Raw genomic sequence first — 22,263 nt, forward strand, 5'->3', positions numbered from 1 at the left:
TCTTCAAAGTGTGTTTGAACTCAGGCCTCAGGTGTAGCTGAGCTTTAATTCCATTCCTTTGGTCCCATACTTTTGGCCTAGAAACAGAAACTTTTAAATGTAGCTACGAAAGGAAAATACAACAGCTGAGGTCCTAAAAAGTCCTGCCGCTAACGTCTGTGCAACACTACATCATATAAGCTAGTGTTTTCCATATGGCTAAAGACTGGAACTGAAAGTACTATTAGAACTGAGGCTTTACAATATAATGGCTTTCTGCTCATTTCAGACATATTATACCATGATTTTTAGAGCAGAATAAGGAAAGGGAACAAATCTAAAACAGGACAAGAAAAAAGGAATGGCACCCCCACCCCAAAATAAAGTGTGAATGGAGAGCAATAGATTAGTTGTAATTTTAGTTAAATAATGAAAATCTAGGAGAAAATTCTAGTAAATAATACAATTGAGCCAGAGTGAAAATAGTAAGACTTTAACAAAGACCAGTGAAAAGATTTCCTTTAGGATGACAATGACAATATGCACTGAAAACATATCCTTGATAACAGTCATTTAGGTTTGAGGTAAATACAGTGGCATAATCAATCCTCTGAAAGAATATTTCTGACATAAAAAGGAATTAATAGTATGTGGAAAAGGGATGTTCCAACTCTTTTCACTCATGCCAGACTATTCCTATTTTCACCGTTTATTCTCAATGGAATCACTGAGAAAATGGAAAAGAGAAATGTGATAGTGAACCAAATGTAAATAATTTCTAATGAAGGCCTTAATAAATAACTTTAAAATAAGCATATTTAGGCTCTAGCCCTTAGCCAATGGTAAATATGGATTTGCTGGCTTCTTTTTCCATGAACAATCAAAAGGAAAGTCTGGAAAGCTTCAGAAGATGTGGTCCTCTAGAACTTCAGAGTATTTTATTTATTGAAGAATAGTTTCACTACTAATCTTACCTTCTTTATATTCTGTTGGCTACTCTACCAAGATAAATTTAGTCTTCATAGATAAAAAAATATTTTCATAGCAGCAAGTCTGTATCCATTATTGTCAAGTTTGCTTTCAAGGGAATTTGATGTTCCATCATAAATTATTTGCTCCCAAAGGAACTTCATTTTCAAAATGTCAGTAAAGTTCATAGTTCTCTATTAAAATTCAAGCCACTCTGTCATGTAAATACAGTTAGATGGTGAAATCTCACCACCTTCATGGCAGTCGTCAAAAACCTTTAAAAAAGAAAAAAGTTTATATTCAAACTGAAGTTTTACAATTATAATATTAGTAAGTCTTAAGTGTTAACTACAACTCAAATTTCTGTTAACAAAATATCCGAGACCCAACCATCTAAGCAATATTAAAAACCAAACTTTCAAATTCAAAGAGATTAGGACTATATTAAGAACATACTATAATAGGACCTACTCTATGATGATGAAGTTAGTTAATGGGAGACCTTTTGCTATAGCATTAAGATGACCATGTTTACCTACCTACTGGTGAAAAGGCTATCATGGGTAACATAGGAATACAAGAGATCCATACATATGAATGACTTAATTTTGACTAACCTAATGTTTTATGTTTAGCTACCTTCCGTTTTGTGAAGGGTACTGAATAGAATTCCCAATATGCTAGCCTTTTGTCTAGTAATTGAAACCAGGGCAGAGAGTGCTTAGATATATAGAAAAGGGCCATTATAATGAAATAAAACACACTAGCAGTCCAAGAATATAAATGTGATGAGGGCTGGGACAGTGCCTATAGCTCACAGTTGGCACTCATCAACTATATGGGAATGGATGAAGAGTGCTGGGGCATGCTGTAGGCATAAGAACATTATCTCTGAGTTTGAATCCTGGTTGTTACTTCTAAGCTATTTGGTCATCCTCAGCCTTAAGGGAAAATAACAGCTCCAAGGGACATAAGGAGCATTAAATGAGACCACAAATCTTCAAAAATATGTCTGGTCCATGGTAGGTTCTCAAGAAATCTCATTTCCCTTCCTGCTTAAGTTAAATGATTAATGGTTGTCAAAAATTGTCCATTTCAGGGCCAAGAGCAGAAAACACAAATTTCTTTAACCTGGTTATTCTAAGAATGTAAGACAATGATTTGTTCATTAAATGTCATCAAGGTTACATGGCTGTTTGAGTAGCTCTTGCTCAACCCTGAGAGTCTGAGAAAACTGGGGTGTGCTTGCTAGTTAAGTTTTGTGGCATTTGTACTTGGTAGCAGTCAAGTGTAAAACCACTTTAACTCACCGGGCAGAGTCCACAGGGGGCCCGGACCAAACCCGTGGGTGGGATGATTGGATTGACTGCCCTATATAGTTTCATATGTCCATCTACACTGCCAACTGTGCCTTCTTTTGCAGTGATGATAGTCATCTCCACTTTCCCATCATATATGAGTGTATTCAAGATGGTTTCAATGTCCTCCATGGACAACTCTACCTGTAAAGGAGACATATTAGAAAGGAAACAAAAATGACATGGAGAAATTCTTTTGGAGGGTGTTATAAACAGTCAAGGGTCACAATTCCTCAGTGAAATGGAGAAGCATTATGCTGGCAAGTAATTGAAAGCATGAAGAGGTTAAACAATGGCCTAAGTTAGCACAAACCACTGAAACACTAGGGACAGAAATCTAACCTCATGCTAAGTTTGACACTTTCTGATATTTTCACTCTCCTAAGTAAAATCTAGAAGTCTTGTAACATTTCTTTGGCAAGAATTTAATGAGATTTATAAAATACTTGAGCAGAATAGACATCAAAATCTTTAGTTCAAATTCCTAGTATTTTATAAATGAGAAATCTAGGAAATGAAAATGACTTGTCCAAATGGCCACTCCAATTTCTTCTCTGATCATGAAAAGCATCCAGCAGTGTCTATATATAGGTCTTCAAAAGACTGTGTTGATAACACCACTTTTAAGAGGAAAAATACCAATAAATGACAACTGACGTGATGACTTATGCTTAGCACATATATGCCTTTGAAAGTCAAGAACATATCAGAGCAGACTTGAATTTTGGTAGTGAAATGCACTGTCAGGCCTCCACTCTGCTGGTCTATACATAACCCAAACTCAAGTTCATATAGTTCAGACAATACTGATGGCAATGACCACCTTTGCCTAACTGGCTTAGGATAGTACTTTCTCAAAGCGAGTTCTGCAGAATGTTTGTAGGAATCACCTGAAGAAAGGGCCTGGGTCAAGTATGATTGGAATACATTGTAAATTATCCTTATGATGAGTAAGTTTTTTAAAATAACTTGAAAATTAGAAACAGTTCCAACCTTGCTGATCCCCAATTCACAGATATATTTCCATACTTCATGTGATGAAGCAAATGAACTATTTCTTTGTATCATTGGATTCTGTTTGCTTTCTCGTGCTGTTTCTGCCTAAGGGTAGAAACAAATCTCAGGAAGAATATTGTTTTCTGAATACAGTTTATACAGAGTGAAATCAACAGAACAGATTTTGTTTAGTAAAAGTACCAATTTCAATATTTTCAATTTCTATAAAATGATATATAAGATTAAACATTCTTTATGAAGAAACTTAAAAAAAAGATAGTTTCCTCAATTATGCCTCACCTTGGTTTGTAAGAATTTAAAACACTGTTGGTTAAGCACCTCTACAAATTCAGATTCAAAATCCTGGTCACTGTACCAGGCTCCACCAGTCACAGACCGGTCCGGCTGCAGGTTATAGAGCATATATACCTTCTTTTTTGATGCCTAGGAAAAAACATGCATAGCAGATGTGGTTATAAGATAACAAAGTCATCCAAAACTCAGATTTGAAAAAAGCCTAAAACATATTTTAGAGCAGTTTTAGATTTACATAATTATTGTGAAGATAGTATAGAATTCCCATTTACCTATGCTCAGTTTTCTCTATTAACATCTTACATTACTAGGGTATGTTTGTTATAATTAATGAACCAATATCAATATTAAAAGTCTAGAGTTTAGTCATACTTCCTCAGTTTTTCCCTAAAGTCCTTTTTCTGGTCCAGAATCCTATCCAGGATAACACATTATAGTGAGTTGTCATGTCTCCTGAGGCAAATTTTAGTTGTGACAATTTCTCAGTCTTGTTATTGATTAACTTGCCAGTTTTGAGAATTATTGGTTGGGTATTTTGCAAGATGTCCCTTACTTGGGATTTGTCTGATTTTCTAATGATCAGAATGAGAAAAGACCACAGACGTAAAGTGACCGTCTTATCACATCACATCAAGAGTGTTTGATTGTCACCAAGTGATGACTGATCATCACCAATATAACTTATCAGTGTTAATGTTAACTTTGATCACCTAGATGGAGGTAGGGTTTTCTCCACTGAAGTTACTTTTTTTCCTGCCTTTTCCTTGGAAGAAAGTCACCGTGCACAGCCTACGCTAAGGATTGGCAGTTACATTCTATTTCCTTGAGGGTAGAGTTTCTAGATAAATTATTTGGAATTCTGCACAGAAGATTTATTTGTTCTCCCCTATTTATTTATTCAAACATTAATTTATCAATATGGACTCATTGATATTTTATTTATTTTTATTTATTTTTTTAGGTGAGGCAACTCTTAGTTGACCTCATAGATTGCAAGGACCTTGTCAGCTTACAATCTCTTTTTTCTGTTTTTTACAACTACAGCACCTGGTCTTCCTAGGTGGTCTCCCATCCAAGTACTAACCAGAACCAACTCTACTTAGCTTCCGAGATCAGATGAGATCGGGCTTTTCAGGGTAGCATGGCCGTAGACATTAATATTTTATACTTTGAAAACATCATGCTAAGTGAAAGAAGTCAGACACAAAAGACCACATATACTATGATCCCATTTATAGGAAGTGTCCAAAGTAGGCAAATCTAGGGAGACAAAAAATACATTAGTGGTTATCAGGGCCTGGGGGAGAGGTGGGTGAGGGAGGCTGAGGAGTGACTGCTAAGAGTCACGTTTTGGGGTGATGAAAATGTTCTAAAATTAGAAGAGATGATGGTTGCACAACTCTGTCAATATACTTAAACCCAATGAATTATACATTTTAAAAGGATGAAATCATATCTTAATAAAACTATTAAGAATAAAAATGTAGAAGAATTGGAAAAATGAAGCTAGCTGATAGGTATGTGGGGATTCATTATATTATTTACTCTTGTATATATTTGAAATTATCCATTAAAATGTGGAAGAGAAATAATATTCTAATTTAGGGAGTGTTATGACATAAATACCATTGATAAATGAAATCACTGATCAATTCTTATTTGCTGAAATTTGGGTTCAAGTAAACTTTAGTCTAGGGCAATCTTGGCTCCTCTGACACTTAAATCAGTGAGGTCAGCAGCAGTTGTCCCTGATAGAGCCAGTTGTGGAGCACAGAGCCCCCGAAGGGTGGGGTAGAATGTGGAAGCGGAGAAACACCATGTGTTGGAACAGATGCTCCACCTAGGCAGGGATCTTTCTCTGACTTGTTCACTAATGTATTCTAAGCACCAAGAATAGTGCCTGGCATATAGCAAATTCACAATAGATAATGGTTCAGTAAGTAATATGCCAAGATGAAGTAAACTATCTTACATACCACAAAACATGTTTATGACTCCAAAATTTTTTCCTGACGAGTAGTTTTAAAATTAAGTAGGCAGTGACATACTTAAGCAGCATCTCCAAACCAAAATGAGCTAACTTTTTAAAAATCTTTTTTGATCAGTTGTTTTAAATCATGATAAAGAAAAATAAAAACCTGAAATATATTGGAGCAATATATGTACTACCGACATTTGGGAGAAGAAAAGAGAAAACTACTCACTGCCACCGACTTAACAGCTTTGATAAGCTTTTTACTTTCCAAATTCTTTAGAATCTTGTTAATTTCTGTTAATGGCAAATTACTTTTGTATCGGATATCTCTGCTCCATATTCCTATAAGAAAGTAAAGTAAAATAAGTAGAACACCACAGGATTGTGTTTATAATCCTGTTGCTTTTATCTCATTCCAAAACTAGCAAAATATATATGTATATATTCCTAGAGCACAGGTATAGGAAAAATTAAGTGACTTAGAGGAAGAATCACAGATAAAGGAACAAAAAATGCAAAACAATACATAAGTTAAATGTTCTATTTTCTAACTGGAAATTTCTTGGAATCCCAGTGTGGAATCTTTTTAAAAACATATGAAAAGAACATTTTTGTAATGCAATAAAAATCTTGAATATTATTAACTTATACAGTCAAGTGCTGCATAATGATGTTTTAGTCAATGATGGACAGAATATACGATGGTGATCCCATAAGATGTCACCTAGTGACATCACAGCCGTTGTAGCTGTCTTAATGTCAAAACACAATACATATGTGTTTGTGGTGATGTTGGTGTAAATGAACTTATTGAGTTGCTAGTCATATAAAGGTATAGCACATACAATTGTGTGTGGTACATAAATACTTGATAATAATAAATGACTATGTTACTGATTTAAGTATTTAATATACTTTTTATTGTGATTTTAGAGTGTACTCTCTACTTATAAAAAAAGTTTGCTGTAAAACAGTAGGCTGTGTTACACTGGCAGCAGCTTCATACATCTTATGGTTACTGTATCTCTTGGCTGTATCATTTTCTCTTTTGCTTGATTTAATCTCGTGTTATTTTGTATGGTAATATGCTGTTCAGGCTTGTAGTCTAGGAGCAAAAGGCTATACCAGTGGTCCCCAACCTTTTTGGCACCAGAGACCGATGCTCCTATGAGAATCTAATGCCTGATGATCTGAGGTGGGACTAAGGTGGTGACTAGCACTGGGGAGCGGCTGCAAATATAGATGAAGCTTCGCTTGTTCGTTCACCACTCACCTCCTGCTGTGCGGCCTGATTCCTAACAGGCCATGGATCAGAACTGGTCCGTGGCCCGGAGGTTGGGGATCCCTGGCTATACCTAGCCTAAGTGTGCAGTACTCTATGACAATAAAGTCATCTAACGATGTATTTCCCAGAATGTATCCCCTTCATTAAGTGGTGCATGACTGTATTTGTCTCTTCCATCCCCTCCTGTACCCCAACTTCTGTTTTCTATAAATTTTATTTTAGGTTGTATATGTGAAAAACAAACTTAACTTTGGGTCAAGGTTAAGCTGCCATCCTCAGTGGAGAGCAAAAAACCCTCTATGTGAGCACCTATGTCCATTATTTATACAACACTACATTTGGGAGATGGAAAATAGGAAGATTGTAATTCTTATAGCCACTTAAAGCCCTGCTCAGGGAAGCTATGATTTTTCTTTCAAAGAAGGAAATAAGTGTTACATGTGAAAACGGAATTTTATGTAAAAATATTTTGTATTTTCTTCCCAGTATAGAGGCATAATGAGATAGGAAGAATTTTTTAAAAAATAGAAAATGGCTTTTTCATAGGTCTACTTTTAAACTGTTAATTTAACTTTCTAACTAATAAATATAAAAATTATGTGTTTTCAGATTACATCTAATTGTTAAAGCTAATAGATCAAATAGACCCTAAATTGTAAGAGCAATTTAGATATAGTTCTTCAATGAAGATAGGAGACCTACGTTGGATACTTCCCGAAACCAGAGAGATGTTATTATTTACAATTTACAGATAAGATGAAGACACTAAGGCTTTCCAAGTTTATAGAGTGAGGATTAAAAATGAACCTTAAGTTTTAATTTATTTTGAATAGATAATATATTCATGTGGTTCAGAATTCTGAAGTTTCTTTCCATCCCTGCCCATAGATACCTAATCCCGCCTCCTTTGAGGCAACAATGACATTGCTCCTGGGTATCCTTCGAGCATATGTATGGTATATATGTTATATTTTCCTTTCCTTTTTACACAATGGCAACATACTCTACATACTGATCTATACCCTGGGAAGCCAGGATCTCAGTCCTTGTATCTGGTCCTAAAGACAATGTTTTTTCTATTTCTTCCTTCACATACTTACCTTTATTTCCTGCATCCTCAATGATTTGATATACTAGTTTTTCTTGGTTATCTGATCCCTTCATTTTACTGCAGGGGAATAAAGTAGAATTAAAAAGGCAAAGAGGTACAGGATAATCTAATAATCTACATGACTACTTAAATGCATTAACAGACAAGGTCATCACATTGACTTATTTACTAAAAGAAGGGCTTACCTTAAAAAGAATGAGACAGGGCTGTACCAGAATGAAAAGATATTCAAGATACAGTAAGTGAAAAAACAAGTTGCAAAACAGTATGGATAGCATGATCCCATTTTTGTTAAGGAAAAAAAGGTTATATATAAATATATGATTTAAATATATAATCATCTAGATATATTTATATATATATAGAAGAAAAGATATATACCAAATTATTAAGAGCAGTTATCTCCGGGAAATGGAACTCATGATAGGAGGCAGGGATGATATGGAGGACAGGTTTACATTATGCAATTCTGTATTGGCTTTTTTCAAAAACATATATTACTTTCATAATTAAAATTTTCTTAACATAATTAGGTACTTACCCAGCATTCTGAGAATCCTTTATTCTATACAGAAGGCCTGTATTGCTCCTTAAGAGATCCAACTGACCCTGAAGTATTTTAATAGAAAATAGCAGTCAATTATTTTGTCAAATCCAATGACAAATGTTAATGCATTCTTTAATATTTTATACAGACTAAAACAGCCTACCTCCCATAGTTGTCATTTCCTCACTTGAGATTTAAGTTTTTGCCTACATATCACATGCACTGCATTTTTTAAAACTTAGGTCTATATATCATCATTTTCTAAAATATTAATACCTAATAATTTCTTATATGCTAGATTCTGCCTTGGTTATGTAATCAATGCATAAAGAACTATAAACAATCAGCTTTAGGAGAGTTTAGTCAAGATGGCAGAGTAGGTAAACACTGTGCTGGCCTTCTCACAACCACATCAAAATTACAACTAAACTACAGAATAGCCATCATTGGGAGTTATCTGAAGTCTAGCTGAACAGAAATCCTACAACTTCTGGACACAAAGAAGAGGCCACCTCGACACTGGGAGGAGGAGCAGAGATGCGAAATGGGCCAGTCCCACATCCACATGTGGTGGTTGAGAACTAGGAGAAATATCTCAGCTGTGGAGGTCCTCCCAGAAGAGCAGGCAGTCCCAGCCCCACACCAGGCTCCCCGGTCCAGGATGCCAGTGCTGGGAAGAGAAGTCTCCACAACTTCTGGCTGTGAAAACCAGGAGAGATGTGGCTGAGTGAGACGAAAGGCCTCTGTAGTAGATGTTCCTCTTAAAGGGCTGGCAAGCAGACATACTTGCTGACTGACTCACTCTCACTCTCAACTCTGGCACTGGGGCAGCAGCTCAAAAGGTGCCAGGGACATACAGGGAGGAACTGAGTTGTCTGGCTTCAGGGCGAGGGCTGGAGAGGCGGCTTTCTCTCAGAAGTGCTGACAGAAGGCATTGTTCCTCTGTAGAAGCTTCCCCTTCGTGGCTCAAAGACCCAAGCAACTGCCATATCTGAGTCTACCACAACGTAGCTATATGGCTAGTCTTCAGCCGCCCTTTGTGGTTGCCCTGCCCTCGTGATTCCCTGAGACGATGCCCCTCCCAACTTGCGGGTCCACCCAAGCCACTTCCAATGGATTATCCATACAAACGGGCCTGTCTTGGCTCACACTGCAGACTTTCCTAAAACCTCTCAAAGGTTCATAAAACCTAAATAAGCAGCATCTGGCCTCGGTGTGCCCCATACCTCTTACTGAGCAGTCCCCAGCCTAGCACTACTGGCAGCCAGCCTCGGTTTGTGGGTTGGCCTCTTAAGGCACTTCTAAGCCTAACATGGGTGGCAGCCATCTGCAGATTGTTTGGAGGCTTATGCTGGATGGTCCCGGGCAGAACACAGGCTGCAGCTGAACTTGGCCTGCAGCAGAGCCCCTCCTAGGAAGCCCCAGCCTGCATGCCCAGTGGCCAGCTTTGGTCTGAGCCAGAGCACCACCGGGGGTCACATCTGAGGATCACACACCCAAAGGGCAGACAGGGCAGGCAGCAGAGCCCTGCTAAAGTGAATTCTGCTCTATAGGGTCAATCCCTGCACAACAGCTCCTCCATTGGTCATGGCCAGTTCTCACAAGAAATCAGCCTGAGGGTCAATCCCTCCCACTGAAGAGTAAACAGCAACCAAGGCTCAACTATAACAGGAGGGCACACACAACCCATACAAGGGACATACATGGAGCACCTGACTCAGGTGACCAGGAAAGACTGCCACTGCACCACAAAGCACACCTACTCCATAAGGCCGCTCTACTAAGACTGGGAGACATAGCAGCCCTATCTAATACATAGAACAAACATAAGTAGGCAGCCAAAATGGGAAGATACAGAGACAAGTCCCAAACAAAAGAACAGAACAAAACTTCAGAAAAACTAAACAAAATGGAGAATAGCAATCTACCAGATGCAGAATTCAAAACTTGTTATAAGGATGTTCAATGAACTTAAGGGCAGAGTAGGTGAACTCAGTGAGAACTTTAACGGATAGAAAACATAAAAAAGAAACCAGTCAGAAATGAAGAATACAATAACTGAAATGAAGAATAGGAGGAATAACAGAAAATTAGATGAAACATAGGATCGAATCAGCAAGTTAGAAGATAAGGTAGCAGAAAATACCCAATCAGAAGAGCAACAAGAAAAAAAGAATCCAAAAAAAAAAAAAATGAGGATAGTTTAAGGGGTCTCTGGGACAGCATCAAGCATACCAACATTTGCATCATAGGGATATACAGAGAGCAAGGAATTGAAAACCTATCTCAAGAAATAACTGAAAAGTTCTCTAACCTGGCAAAGGAACTAGACATACTACACATACAAGGAAGAGCAGAGAGTCTCAAACAAGATGAACCCAAAGAGGCCCACACCAAGACACATCATAATTAAAATGCCAAAGGTTAAAAGAGAGAATCATAAAAGCAGCAAGAGAAAAGCAATTATTTACCTACAAGAGAGCTCCTATAAGACCGTCAGCTTCTCAACAGAAACTTTGCAGGCCAGAAGGGATTGGTAGAAAATATTCAGAGTGATGAAATGCAAGGATCCAAAACCAAGATTACTCTAACCAGCAAAGCTATCATTTAGAATCAAAGGACAGATAAAGAACTTCCTGGAAAAGAAAAAGCTAAAGGAGTTCATCATCACCAAGCCAGTATTACAGGAAATGTTAGAGGGACTTTTTAAAGAAGGTAAAAGAAAAAAAAATAAAAATATGAATAATAAAATGGCAATAATTACATATCTAGCAATAATTACTTTAAAAAAAAGATGTTTCATGAAAATGGAAACAAAAAGCTGGGGTAGCAATATTTATACAAGACAAAATAGACTTTAAAACAAATATTATAACAAAAGACAAAAAAGAATCTGGTAATTCTACTTCTAGGTATTTATTTGAAGAAACCAAAAACACTACTTTGAAGGGACATGTGAATCCATATGTTCATTGCAGCATTATTTACAATAGCCAAGATATGGAGGCCACTTGGTGACCAACAATAGATGAACGGATAAATAAGAGGTGGTACATATATACTATGGAATATTACTCAGCCATAAAAAAGAATGAAATCTTGCCATCTGCAACAACATGGATGGACCTAGAGGGTATTATACTGAATGGACTAAGTCAGACAGAGAAAGAAAAATGTCTTATGTGAAATCTACAGAACAGGTTAAACAAACAACAGAAACAAGCTCAAAAATACAAAGAGCATTTTGATGGTTGTCAGATTGGAAGGTGGGGAAAAGGTGAAGGGGGAGGAAGTAAGAGGTACAAATTGGTAGTTACAAAATAGTCATGGGGGTATAGAGTACAGCATAGGGAATATAGTCAGTAGTATTGTAATAACTATGTATGGTGTCAGATGGGTACTGGATTTATTGGGGTGATCACTTTATAAGTTATATAAATGTCTATCATTATGTTGTACACCCGAAATTAATATATTGTATGTCAACTATAATTGAAAAAAATAAAAATAACAATAACATTTCCCTATGTTGCCATTACATATTGTTCTAAACAGTAAATTGTAAAACAAATTGCATTGCAAAATTAAAAATAAGCAAAAATAAAAAACAATAACATTTCCCTATGTTGCCATTACATATTGTTCTAAACAGTAAATTGTAAAACAAATTGCATTGCAAAATTAAAAATAAGCAACTTTAGAATAAAAATCTATATTCAAAAAATTCAATAAATATAAATATAATAAAAATATAACATATAACAAAGTTCAAATAAAGGCTAACATGCATATTCTATAACACAATGATTAAATAAGATTTACAAAGTGATAGTGACATTTATCGATATGTGTGATTTCTATTGTGTTACATGAAAATTAGGCAGAAAGGTCAACCAATGAATAAAAGGCCAGCAGTTTAAAAAATTCAATAAATATAAATATAATAAAAATATAACATATAACAAAGTTCAAATAAAGGCTAACATGCATATTCTATAACACAATGATTAAATAAGATTTACAAAGTGATAGTGACATTTATCGATATGTGTGATTTCTATTGTGTTACATGAAAATTAGGCAGAAAGGTCAACCAATGAATAAAAGGCCAGCAGTTTTGTTTTCCTATAACAAATCAAAAGTAAAATAAAGCAAGTCTGACATGCTTCTGAATTTCCTTGGGTCTGAATTTCCTTACAGGCACCCAGATGGCTTTCCACTGGGGTTCTAGCAGTTTGAGGAAGTCATGGCAAAGAGAGACTCAATTCCCATGTGTTAAGACTGGGCATACCCATGGCTTGGAAATGGGTTTATATATGGATGAACAGTAATACCCTCCTCTGCCCAACCCCACTAAGTGGCAAAATCAAACTGGAATGATCAATATGGAGGCTCCATTCAGTCATTTAATTCAGCCTATGAATATTTACTGAACATCTGTATTGCGATTGTTGTTTAGGGGGAAAAGCATGAATTCTAAAAGAGAATCACATAGCTAACTTGAATACCATCTGTTGGCATTAATATAGAGGTAAGGAATGGGTGGGATGGGGTCTCAGAGAAGCGGCTTTGGCCCAGTCTGAGGATTCAGGGAGGCTTTCTGGAGACAATAGCAGAGCTGAGTCTTGAAAGATAATGAAGAGTTAGTCAATCTGTGAAGAAAGGGAAGAAGGGCCTTTTAAGCAGGAAAGCCATGAGCAAAGGACCTGAGGCATGAAACAGCATGAGTGGCAGAGAACTAAAAACAATTTGTTCCCTCTGAAACTTAATTTTTGAGGCAAAATTATGGAAGATGTAGAAGGTGAGGAAGGTCGAGGCTCAATGTGGTCAACCTATGAGTTTGGACTTGAATCTCTAGAGTTGAGAGGATTTTTGTCAGGAAAGTGACTTGGTCAGATCTGTATTTAACAGAGATCAGGCTGGCTGCTCTGAGGAAGATAAAGTCAGGAAAGCCAGCTAAGATCCTCTGTAATAGTCCAAGTAAAAGCCAAGAGCCCGAACATATGCAGGGATAGTAGAAGTGGAAATGGAAGGACAAATTTGAGACTTGTTTAAGATCTAAAATCAGCAATACTTTGTAATTAATAGTTACTCTCTTGTTTAAAATTCTTCAATAGCTCCACAACTACCTACAACCTATAGCCAAAAGGACTAGCAGTAGGTGGAGTTGCAGAGGTGGTAAAAGAGAGAGAGTTGTTGAGAATGATTTTCAGACAGAAAGGAAAGGGATGAAAGAATGGTCAGAGGACAAAAACATTTTCCATTGTCACAACCTCCAGCATCCTTTCCTCTATCCTTCCTGAAGCTGAAGACCTTCAACATGGTGAATTGACTAGAAATTACCAACAGTCCTTTTTTCCTGGTGCTAAAACAGGAGTCGACAATGTGGCCCACTGTTTGTTTTTATAAAGTTTTACTGGAACACAACCACACCCAAATTTTTATGTGTGGTCCATGACCACTTTCCTGAAGAGTGTCTATGACAGAAACCATATGGCCTACAAAGCCTAAAACACATACTATCTAGCACTTTATAAAATGTTTGCCAATCTCTGAACTAGAAGCTCGAAACAACAGTTTGACAGAGCCCTTAAAACTCCAACAAAGGATCTCCATATACAGACCCCTCAGAACTCCAATAAAACTGGTAGATTTAAAAAGCAAATCAGCCTTCAGATGAGTTTTTAGTATAGAAATCTTTCACCTAGTTGCTAAGACAAACTGAAATGCTCTCAAGACATGGAGTTTTGGTGATGAGGGAAAAAAAGGAGAAATAGGTAGATTTAGAACATGGGGGTACATTACTAGTTGGGGTGTTTTTGGACAGTAGAGAATGACATTAGAGCCCCAGGAGAACAGAAGAGATTAAGAGCAGGTAGAAGGGCTTCAATGCAAATCTCCACTGCAGTGTCACGGAGGTGGAGCCTGCACTTTCTCTCAGAGACACAGCACTGCTGACATTCACCTGGACTCATTCCTGCCTCTTTAAATGCTTAGAGTGAGACTGTGGACAGTGATACCCTAATGAACTGGCTCCATGATGACTCACAGAAAAATCAGGGGGATATATTTCAGAGGCAATGGCCTAACACCAGCAGTAGTAAGAAAACAGGAGGTAAGAACAGACGACGTCTATGTGCCTTTATGTATCTTAATGACAATTAGATTAACAAATATGACAGTTAAAACAAAATACATTTATTTCATTCACCTTATAAAATAATACATAATTATTTCTTCTTTCCTCAGTTTTGGCAGACTGAACTGTTTCCTGCTTTAGAATCTTATCTGTCACAACTCAACGTACCTTCCAATGTTTTCATGACTTAATAATAGGAAGTAATGACAACTGTAATATATAAATAATTACATGAACTAGTTGGATTCACCTTACCATGGACAAAAGTCTATTGATGGCCACTGCCCGCTGCTGGGCTTCAATATGAGGCATTTCATTCTGAATTACTTGGTCTGTGATTCCATGAGGGAACTGGTGACATAATTCTATAATCCTAGGAACAAACGCATTAATGATATTATTCATGTTTTTACTTCAAGAGGCATTTGGGGGGAAAATACTAGCAGAACAATGTGAAATTTTTTTTTTTTTTCAAATTTGGCATATAGTCTGGCTTCTATGATGTAGGTTCTAAATCAAAGCATGTTAGAAACTGAGAAAGATGCTTTTGAAATACATGTTTACATTATTATCGTTATTTAAGGGAATGTTTTTCCCACTAGTATGAACTTTAAATTAGAACAAAAATAAAATGAACACACAGAAAAAAATATTAATGCTACAGCTTCAATTTTCTAAGATGCAACAAGGATGACAAAGTTAAGATATGCATTGCGGAGCCATAAGTCTGCAAGCAGGAGGCAAATCAGACACTTTTGGTGGGAATCTAAAATTTGTTATGACAATTCACTACAAGTGGGTGAATTATCCCTACCATACAAAAATGAGCCCATATCTTCACCCTGTCATGGGATCATTACATGTGTTATTCATAACAGTTTGAGGAAGTTGGGGTCTTTTCAAACTATGTGGTAACCTAAAAATAGCAGTGCACTGATAAAGCGTATAAAACTGGGAGAAGCTTTAGGTGCCCTAAAATCGCGACTTAAATACTGCACTGAAACCATTTTTGGATTAACGTCCTTTGTAATCACAAACTGCACCCAAACTTCGCCCAAACGTTCTGTCGTGGGAGCTCCCATTGCGACGAGAGTGATCCTGTATTAGAACACGTATCCCCAAGCACCACGGGAGAAACACCGAGTCTTCTCTCTGAGCGTCGATCACCTTAACGCAGGAAGGAAGCGTATCTTCACAACTTCCCAAACAGCATCCAGACAGCTACACAAAGTTGCAAACAGTCAAGATCATTTTAAACTTCTTAAGAGTTCTGCGCTCCAGGGGTAGGGCTTCCAAATCCGAGAATGCCCTTCCTGCGCGCTCCCTGAACTCGCTCGGGTATCAACCTACGGTCCCTGGAGAAGGCTGCCCAAATGACTGGCCGTCTGCAGGGGCTTTCGAGCCGGGAATCGAGCCTCACTCACTGATTTACCTGTTTTCTATTTCGACCGGATCTGCGTCGGGCGGCTGCACTTTCACCTTCACCTCAGCCATGAGGATACAGTTCCCACCCTTCGCGCAAGAGACGCCCAGAGTTCCCAAACAGCAAGTCGGGGAATCCAAGAACTGGCGAAGACAGTACCAGGACGGGGCGAGGGGCCTTCTTCCTCCTGTCGCAGCCGGTCCTTCCTTGTCTGTAGGCTTTAGGTGGCCAAGATGTGCCTGCTCCGCCTCACTCGCCGGACCTGCTACATCTTATTCTTGTTTTCCAGAATATCCGTGGCTGTCGGATAAACAAGGTTGGTTCCTTCATTCTGAATTGGAACTCCACTCTTTAGCACTTTCCAAACTCTGTGAAGGCATATTTTTGGAAGCCTTAGGAAAGGAGCTTCAGGAGGGTACCACTCTTCCTTCCAGCCAAGAGGCAGGGGCGGAGCTGGTTGCTAGGAAGCCGGGTTTCCGCCAATCACCTGCCCAGCTCCCAGTAGGCGGGGCGCGGCTCGCAGCGTCTGTGGTAACCCGAACGCCAAAGGAGAGGCTAGAGGCAATGAGAGGTGGGTTACCTGGCAGGAAATGGCGGCAGTACCTCAGGGGTCCCAGTCTGGGCCCCGGTGGCCGGAGGTGGCGAAAAAGGAGGAGGAGGAGGGCCTCCTTCACTCCAGCTGAAAGGAAGCTAGCGTCTCTGGCCACCCCTGGTGGGCGGAGACGGAGACTAGATGGGGTTCCGGATTCCGGCGGCGAGTGGGCAGAGTGAAGGGAGGTGGGGATTGGCTGCTATTTACCCCACACTGCCGTTTGGGCTCTGCAGATCGGTCTGCTGTTTGATCCCCTTCGCTTAGGGCCTTACTCGCCGCCCCAACCTTCCAAGGGCAGCTCCTTGTTGCCGCTCGCTAATTACTCCCCAACTATTTCTATTTTGAACTAATTTTTCAACTATTTTTATTTTAACTGCCTCTCACATAAATGCAAATGTGAGGATGGGCAATCTTTCCAAGTCCAGCCACCTTTCTGTAGGGGCTAGTGCTCTACTATCGGGATTTACAATTCAAATTCTTGCCCTCCGACCTGGAACTAACCAGGCATTAAGGTCACTCCTTAAATTTAGTTGTACCACTTTGGGAAATACAGTCTGTGATACCATTCACACCACAAGACGTTTAGAACATTATTATTTAGAATTGTAACAACCAAAACTAAAGAGAAATTAGTAATATCCTTAATGCCCAACCACAAATTGATAAATAAGATTATATAAATACGTAGGAAATTATAAATAATAGAATGAGGGTGCAAGAAGACTGTAAAAATTGAATAAATATAGAGATTAAGTTAAGTAAAACCTATGCATTCATAACCATTGAAATTTGAAAAGGCTATACAGAGATGTAAGTGGTTGCTGTATTAAGGTGAGGGTCCTCCCCCCCCCCGGCGCCCCCGAATTCTTTATGCATTGAAAATTAATGACACCCAGGCTTCCATACTCATACTTAATTATTTATAAATATTGTAGATGAAGTGAGAGACATTTGTGTTTGTTGCTCACTGTTTATGTTGGTGCCAACTTTCTTTGGTTTAGGCTTGATAATCTGCCACCCTTCTAAGGTTTCTTATCAGATTTCAAATTGAAGAACTACTTGGTGACAACTGCAGTGCCTTGAACCTGGAGCTTTCCCAAAGGAATTGGCTCTAAATTTACATTTCATGCTACATATAGAGTTACTTCTGTTTCTCTTGTGTAATAACTTGCCCTGACGCCAAGAGAGATGGCACATTAATAAGAGGCAGGAAAAGGGTGATAATGATTCAGAGGGGGCTTGGATCAGATCATTAGTAATGGTCTCTGTTCTGATTTATTTAATTCCCCCATCCCATTCATTCATGTTCTTTTCCTAGAAGTATGTAGATAATCAAAACCCCACACACAACTGCAACAACAAAACTACAGCTGAAACAATAATCATTTCAATTAAAAATTGAATATTTGTAGGTGATATGCTTAACAGTATTCACTTTAGTTTTTTCTAGTTTCACTGTACTTATCCAAGGTGATTCTATTCTGCTTTTGTGTTCAAATATAAAAATTCCATTGGAATTTATTTTCAGCCACTTTTTTTTCAAAGTAAGCAGGGAAAATGACTGCTGGTTCAGTGTGTGTTCCTCAGATCATACCACTACGAGTGCCTCAGCCTGGAAAAGCCAACCATGAAATTGATAACAATACACTTTTGGAAATGAAATCAGGTAAAAATCAAACATACTCGAAATTGTTTAAAATAACATTGCCATACTCTTTATGTTCATCTGGTTGTTGATTTACCTCTTTGCATGTTTTCTGTAATTAAGACCTTGAGAAGTTTGTAAAACTTCCAAAATTTGAAATAGTGTTACTTGTTGGTTTATAGAGTGGTTTATATTTAGATTGAAACTTAGCTTTGACCACCCTTTCATTTGTATAGGTACATAGTTACCACAATGCCTTGACTCACCTTAGCCAAGGTAAGATGTCCTGGTGCTTCTCCAGATATTTCCAGGTTGCTCATTATTTTGCTAGGATAATAAATTTGACATACTAACACAAGCTTTCCAGTCAGACAGGTTGGAGATTGAATTCTGGCTTTGGCAACTTCTGGTGATCTTTGGTACATTACTTAGTGTTTGTGAGTCTCAGTTTCCTCATTGTAAGCTAGTGATAATATCTACCATTCAAAGCCATAGTGAGGATTAAATGAGTTGATGTGAGGTATGCAGAGTCTACCATGTAGTAATGCTATGTCTCCCATTACCTTAAAAGGCAATTATTTTTTAAAATTCTCAAAGCAAAATACAAATTTAATATATTTGCCCATAACTCTAAGAAGTTTGATGATTATTGACAAATGATGATATGAATGATAGGGTATCCAAAATTTGCTAATATTTAAAATATTTAATAAATAAGAGGTTCTATAATTCAATAACAAAAAGAATAATAACCCAATAGAACAATGGACAAAGGATGTGAAAGTACATTTCATAGGAAAGGAAATATAAATGTCTTTTAAACATACAAGAATATACTTCTATGGATCCCTTCATCTGCTTGCTGAGTAGACCTTATTTACTCCATTGCATTTAATCACCAATCAATAGATTGTATATAATTTTTTATTTGTTAACTGTTTATGTTTTCTTCCTAAAATGGAAGCTCCATGAGAATAGGGACTTTGGTTCCTGGTGTATCCCCAGTGCCTAAAATAGCGTCTGGCACACAATAGGTACTTAGTAAATATTTGTTGAAGGAATGAATGAACCTTACTCAAAATGTAAGAAATGTGTGTTACAACTGCAGGATACTTTTTTCTTTTTTTAATCTAGGAGATTGGCAAAAATAAAAAAAATCGATAGCACACAATATTGGTGAGATTGAGGATAAACAGCCACTTTCATACATGCTGGTAGCAGTATAAATTGTTTTAGCATCTGTAGAGGGAAGTTTGACAATATTAACCAAAATTACAAATGCACATATATTTGACTCAACAGTATTAGTTCTACATATTTTATAGTTATACCTATAAAATGAACTCTTTACAAGGTTATTCATTACAATATTTGTAATGGCAAAGAAAAAAAAGAAACAGATAAAACATTAAATGTCCATCTGTAGGGGAATGGTCAAATTATGGTTTATCTATATGTAGAGAGAATACAATGCAACCATAACAAAGAATGAGGACTTTCTTAATATCCAAATACAGAACAAAATAAATGTGTAGAACAGGGTATTATATGCCACCATTTGTATAAAAAGACTGGGAGAAATAAGAATATGGACATATATACTTATATGGATATAAATATATTTGGAAAGATACTCAAGATACCATTGATTGCCTTTAGGCAGCTAATGTCAGGAGGAGGAGGGAGAGCTTTAATTATATATCATTTTTTGACTTTTTAGATCTTGATTCGTATGAATTTATTACCTTTACAGTTTTCCAAGTGTAGGAATGAGTCATTCACCAAGTCTAAATAAAATATAATAGAAGCATTTCTTAAGCAATGCTTGAAAAATGAAAAATTATCTTCTGCTTTCTAAATGGGTGTTCTAGTCTTAAAATAGAGCCCTACTCTATTTGTATCAGCACCCTACTGAAGATGCAGAATAGCATTGTGGATCAAGAGCATGGACTGTGGATCCAGCTTAGCAGAAGTCAAACCACAGCTCTGCTGTTATTTGACAAATTTATTAACCTCTCTAGGACTCACTTCATCTATAAAGTGGGTATAAAATATGATGAAATGAGCTTATTTGTGTAAGACACAGGGCCTGGCATAGAGACAGAACTCAATTATTGTTAGTTATTGTTATTCATTTCTATAATATATAAAAGAATCTCATTAAATAACTGACCCATAGGCATTATTTAAGGACTTGTTACTTTAGTGCTAATCACAATAATCCTGTTTTGGGTTTTTTAGATACCCCAGATGTCAACATATATTATACTCTGGATGGCAGCAAGCCTGAATTTCTAAAGAGAATTGGTTATAATGAAAATATAACATTTAAGTATACGAAGCCTATTACTCTGCCTGATGGAAAAATACAAGTTAAAGCTATTGCAGTCTCTAAGTAAGTTAAGAGCATGGTGATTAAAATAATTCATAATATAATGACATTATGTTTTAATTTCATTTATTTCTTCCTATGAGAATCAGTGTTAGACTAGAAGGATACTAAAGAAAAAGTTACTTTAATTTCAGTGTATATCTGTAACTTTTGTTTTTTGTCTTCTATTGAGGTATACTATTGAGATAACGTACACAAATCATAAGAGTACAGCTCAATGAGGTGCTATATATATTAATACTGTTTTTATTTTGAATACCACATTGGGATTTTGGGAACCTTTTCAGGATTGGGGACCTCTGAAAATATTCATCTGGCTGTGAAGAAAATTCTGTTTTTAATGGATGGTTCTTTTATTCTCTAGGACACAGGCTGTAGCTACCATGATCATTCTCTATTTTATTTTGTATTGACTTAATTGACCTTCAAAGCTATTGTCATTTCAATTTGTTGGACATTAGCTATTTTATTCCTTTCTTTGTCCTTTCTTGCCTACTCCATGACTTTTTGCCAATTTTCAAATATGGAAACACATCATAATTTGGAAAACGTCAACTGTTGTAGAGAAAAAACTCAAATGCTTTGGAAGTCTGTGAAAGGGGAATTGTTTTGTGCAGCAGGACAGGTTTGACCACATTTTTGAAACACTTTAAAGCCCTAAGCCAATACCTTGCTGGCCCAGACACATACTTTAAAAAAGATTCTCCGGGCTCCCCCACGTGGCTGAACTACTAAATGGCTTTTTGAAGAGAGTTATAAATTCTACACCAAAAATAATTGTTTTGACATTTGAAAATTTAAAAAAAAGAACATAATAAAAATTAAACAAAACAAGACAAACCCCTAATATACATTATCCTTTATTAAATATTGACATTTGTGGCTTTTTCCCACTTGCCAAACCACTTCTATCAAAACAAGTCATCTCAATTATCATTAAAAGTTAACAAGCTAAATAGAACTCTCATGCCTAATGCTGTAAAGGCCCTTTTAGAAATTGCAGGTAGCAGTAAAATGAAGTAGTAATATAATGGCAAATTATGTAGTTTGAAGGAATTAAAAAGGCTTCCAAAGAGTCTAAAAATAAGGTAATTCTTTATGCCTCTCACTATTTTGTTCTGTGTCCATTAAGTGTCTATTCTGAAAGCACTGTTAGTATTTCAGGTATGCTTAAGGAACATATTTATTAAAAAAATATTGAGTTTTCAACACGGAAAAATTAATGCTTGTGTATATTTGCAATAAAATTATTCTTTAAGGAAATTACATTGCTTCATTCAAGTCTATTTCTAGGTACTAAAGATAATTAGTTTCATGATAAAAAGACAATTTTATTTATTTTATTTCTTTTTAAAATTTTTATATTATTAAGTTTATTGGGGTAACATTGATTAATACAATTATATAATTTTCAGGTATACATTATAATTCGATATCTATGTTCTATTGTGTGTTTACCACCCAAAGTCCAGTTTCCTTCAGCTACCATGTATTTGATCCCCTTTACCCACTTCGCCCTCCTCCTATCCCCATATAT

At 36.8% G+C, this 22,263-nt stretch overlaps 2 protein-coding genes and 1 pseudogene across 2 annotated transcripts in view; 1 reads left to right on the plus strand and 2 right to left on the minus strand.

Annotated features, from left to right (window-relative positions):
• Window positions 1-451: 451 nt before the first annotated feature.
• Window positions 452-16,239, minus strand: POLR3F (RNA polymerase III subunit F). The gene is made up of 9 exons (XM_006921559.3): window positions 16,107-16,239; window positions 14,930-15,047; window positions 8,530-8,597; window positions 7,978-8,045; window positions 5,822-5,934; window positions 3,603-3,746; window positions 3,300-3,407; window positions 2,259-2,450; window positions 452-1,223 (listed from the first exon to the last, which is right to left on the minus strand). The coding sequence occupies exons 1-9, from the start codon at window positions 16,166-16,168 to the stop codon at window positions 1,146-1,148; spliced, it is 951 nt and encodes a 316-aa protein (XP_006921621.1). The 5' UTR covers window positions 16,169-16,239; the 3' UTR covers window positions 452-1,145.
• On the minus strand, window positions 4,653-4,770 carry LOC112471203 (annotated as a pseudogene).
• Window positions 16,137-22,263, plus strand: part of DZANK1 (double zinc ribbon and ankyrin repeat domains 1) — a 77,868-nt gene continuing 71,741 nt past the window's right edge. The window contains exons 1-3 of the mRNA XM_015597022.2: window positions 16,137-16,668; window positions 18,239-18,355; window positions 20,576-20,729. Of these exons, the coding sequence (XP_015452508.2) occupies window positions 16,167-16,668; window positions 18,239-18,355; window positions 20,576-20,729 (773 nt within the window). The 5' untranslated portion in view covers window positions 16,137-16,166. The remainder of the gene's footprint in view (window positions 16,669-18,238; window positions 18,356-20,575; window positions 20,730-22,263) is intronic.

The sequence above is a fragment of the Pteropus alecto genome, unplaced genomic scaffold (genome assembly GCF_000325575.1).
Source record: "Pteropus alecto unplaced genomic scaffold, ASM32557v1 scaffold45, whole genome shotgun sequence".
In the NCBI taxonomy this organism is placed as follows: Eukaryota; Metazoa; Chordata; class Mammalia; order Chiroptera; family Pteropodidae; genus Pteropus; species Pteropus alecto.

Coding starts and splice junctions, on each gene's coding strand:
- POLR3F (XM_006921559.3), bottom strand. CDS start 16,168: ATGGCTGAGGTGAAGGTGAAAGTGCAGCCGCCCGACGCAGATCCGGTC. Junction 8,598..14,929: donor TCAATAGACTTTTGTCCATG/GTAAGGTGAATC, acceptor AAAATACTTCAG/GGTCAGTTGGATCTCTTAAG. Junction 1,224..2,258: donor CCCCCTGTGGACTCTGCCCG/GTGAGTTAAAGT, acceptor TCTTTTTTAAAG/GTTTTTGACGACTGCCATGA.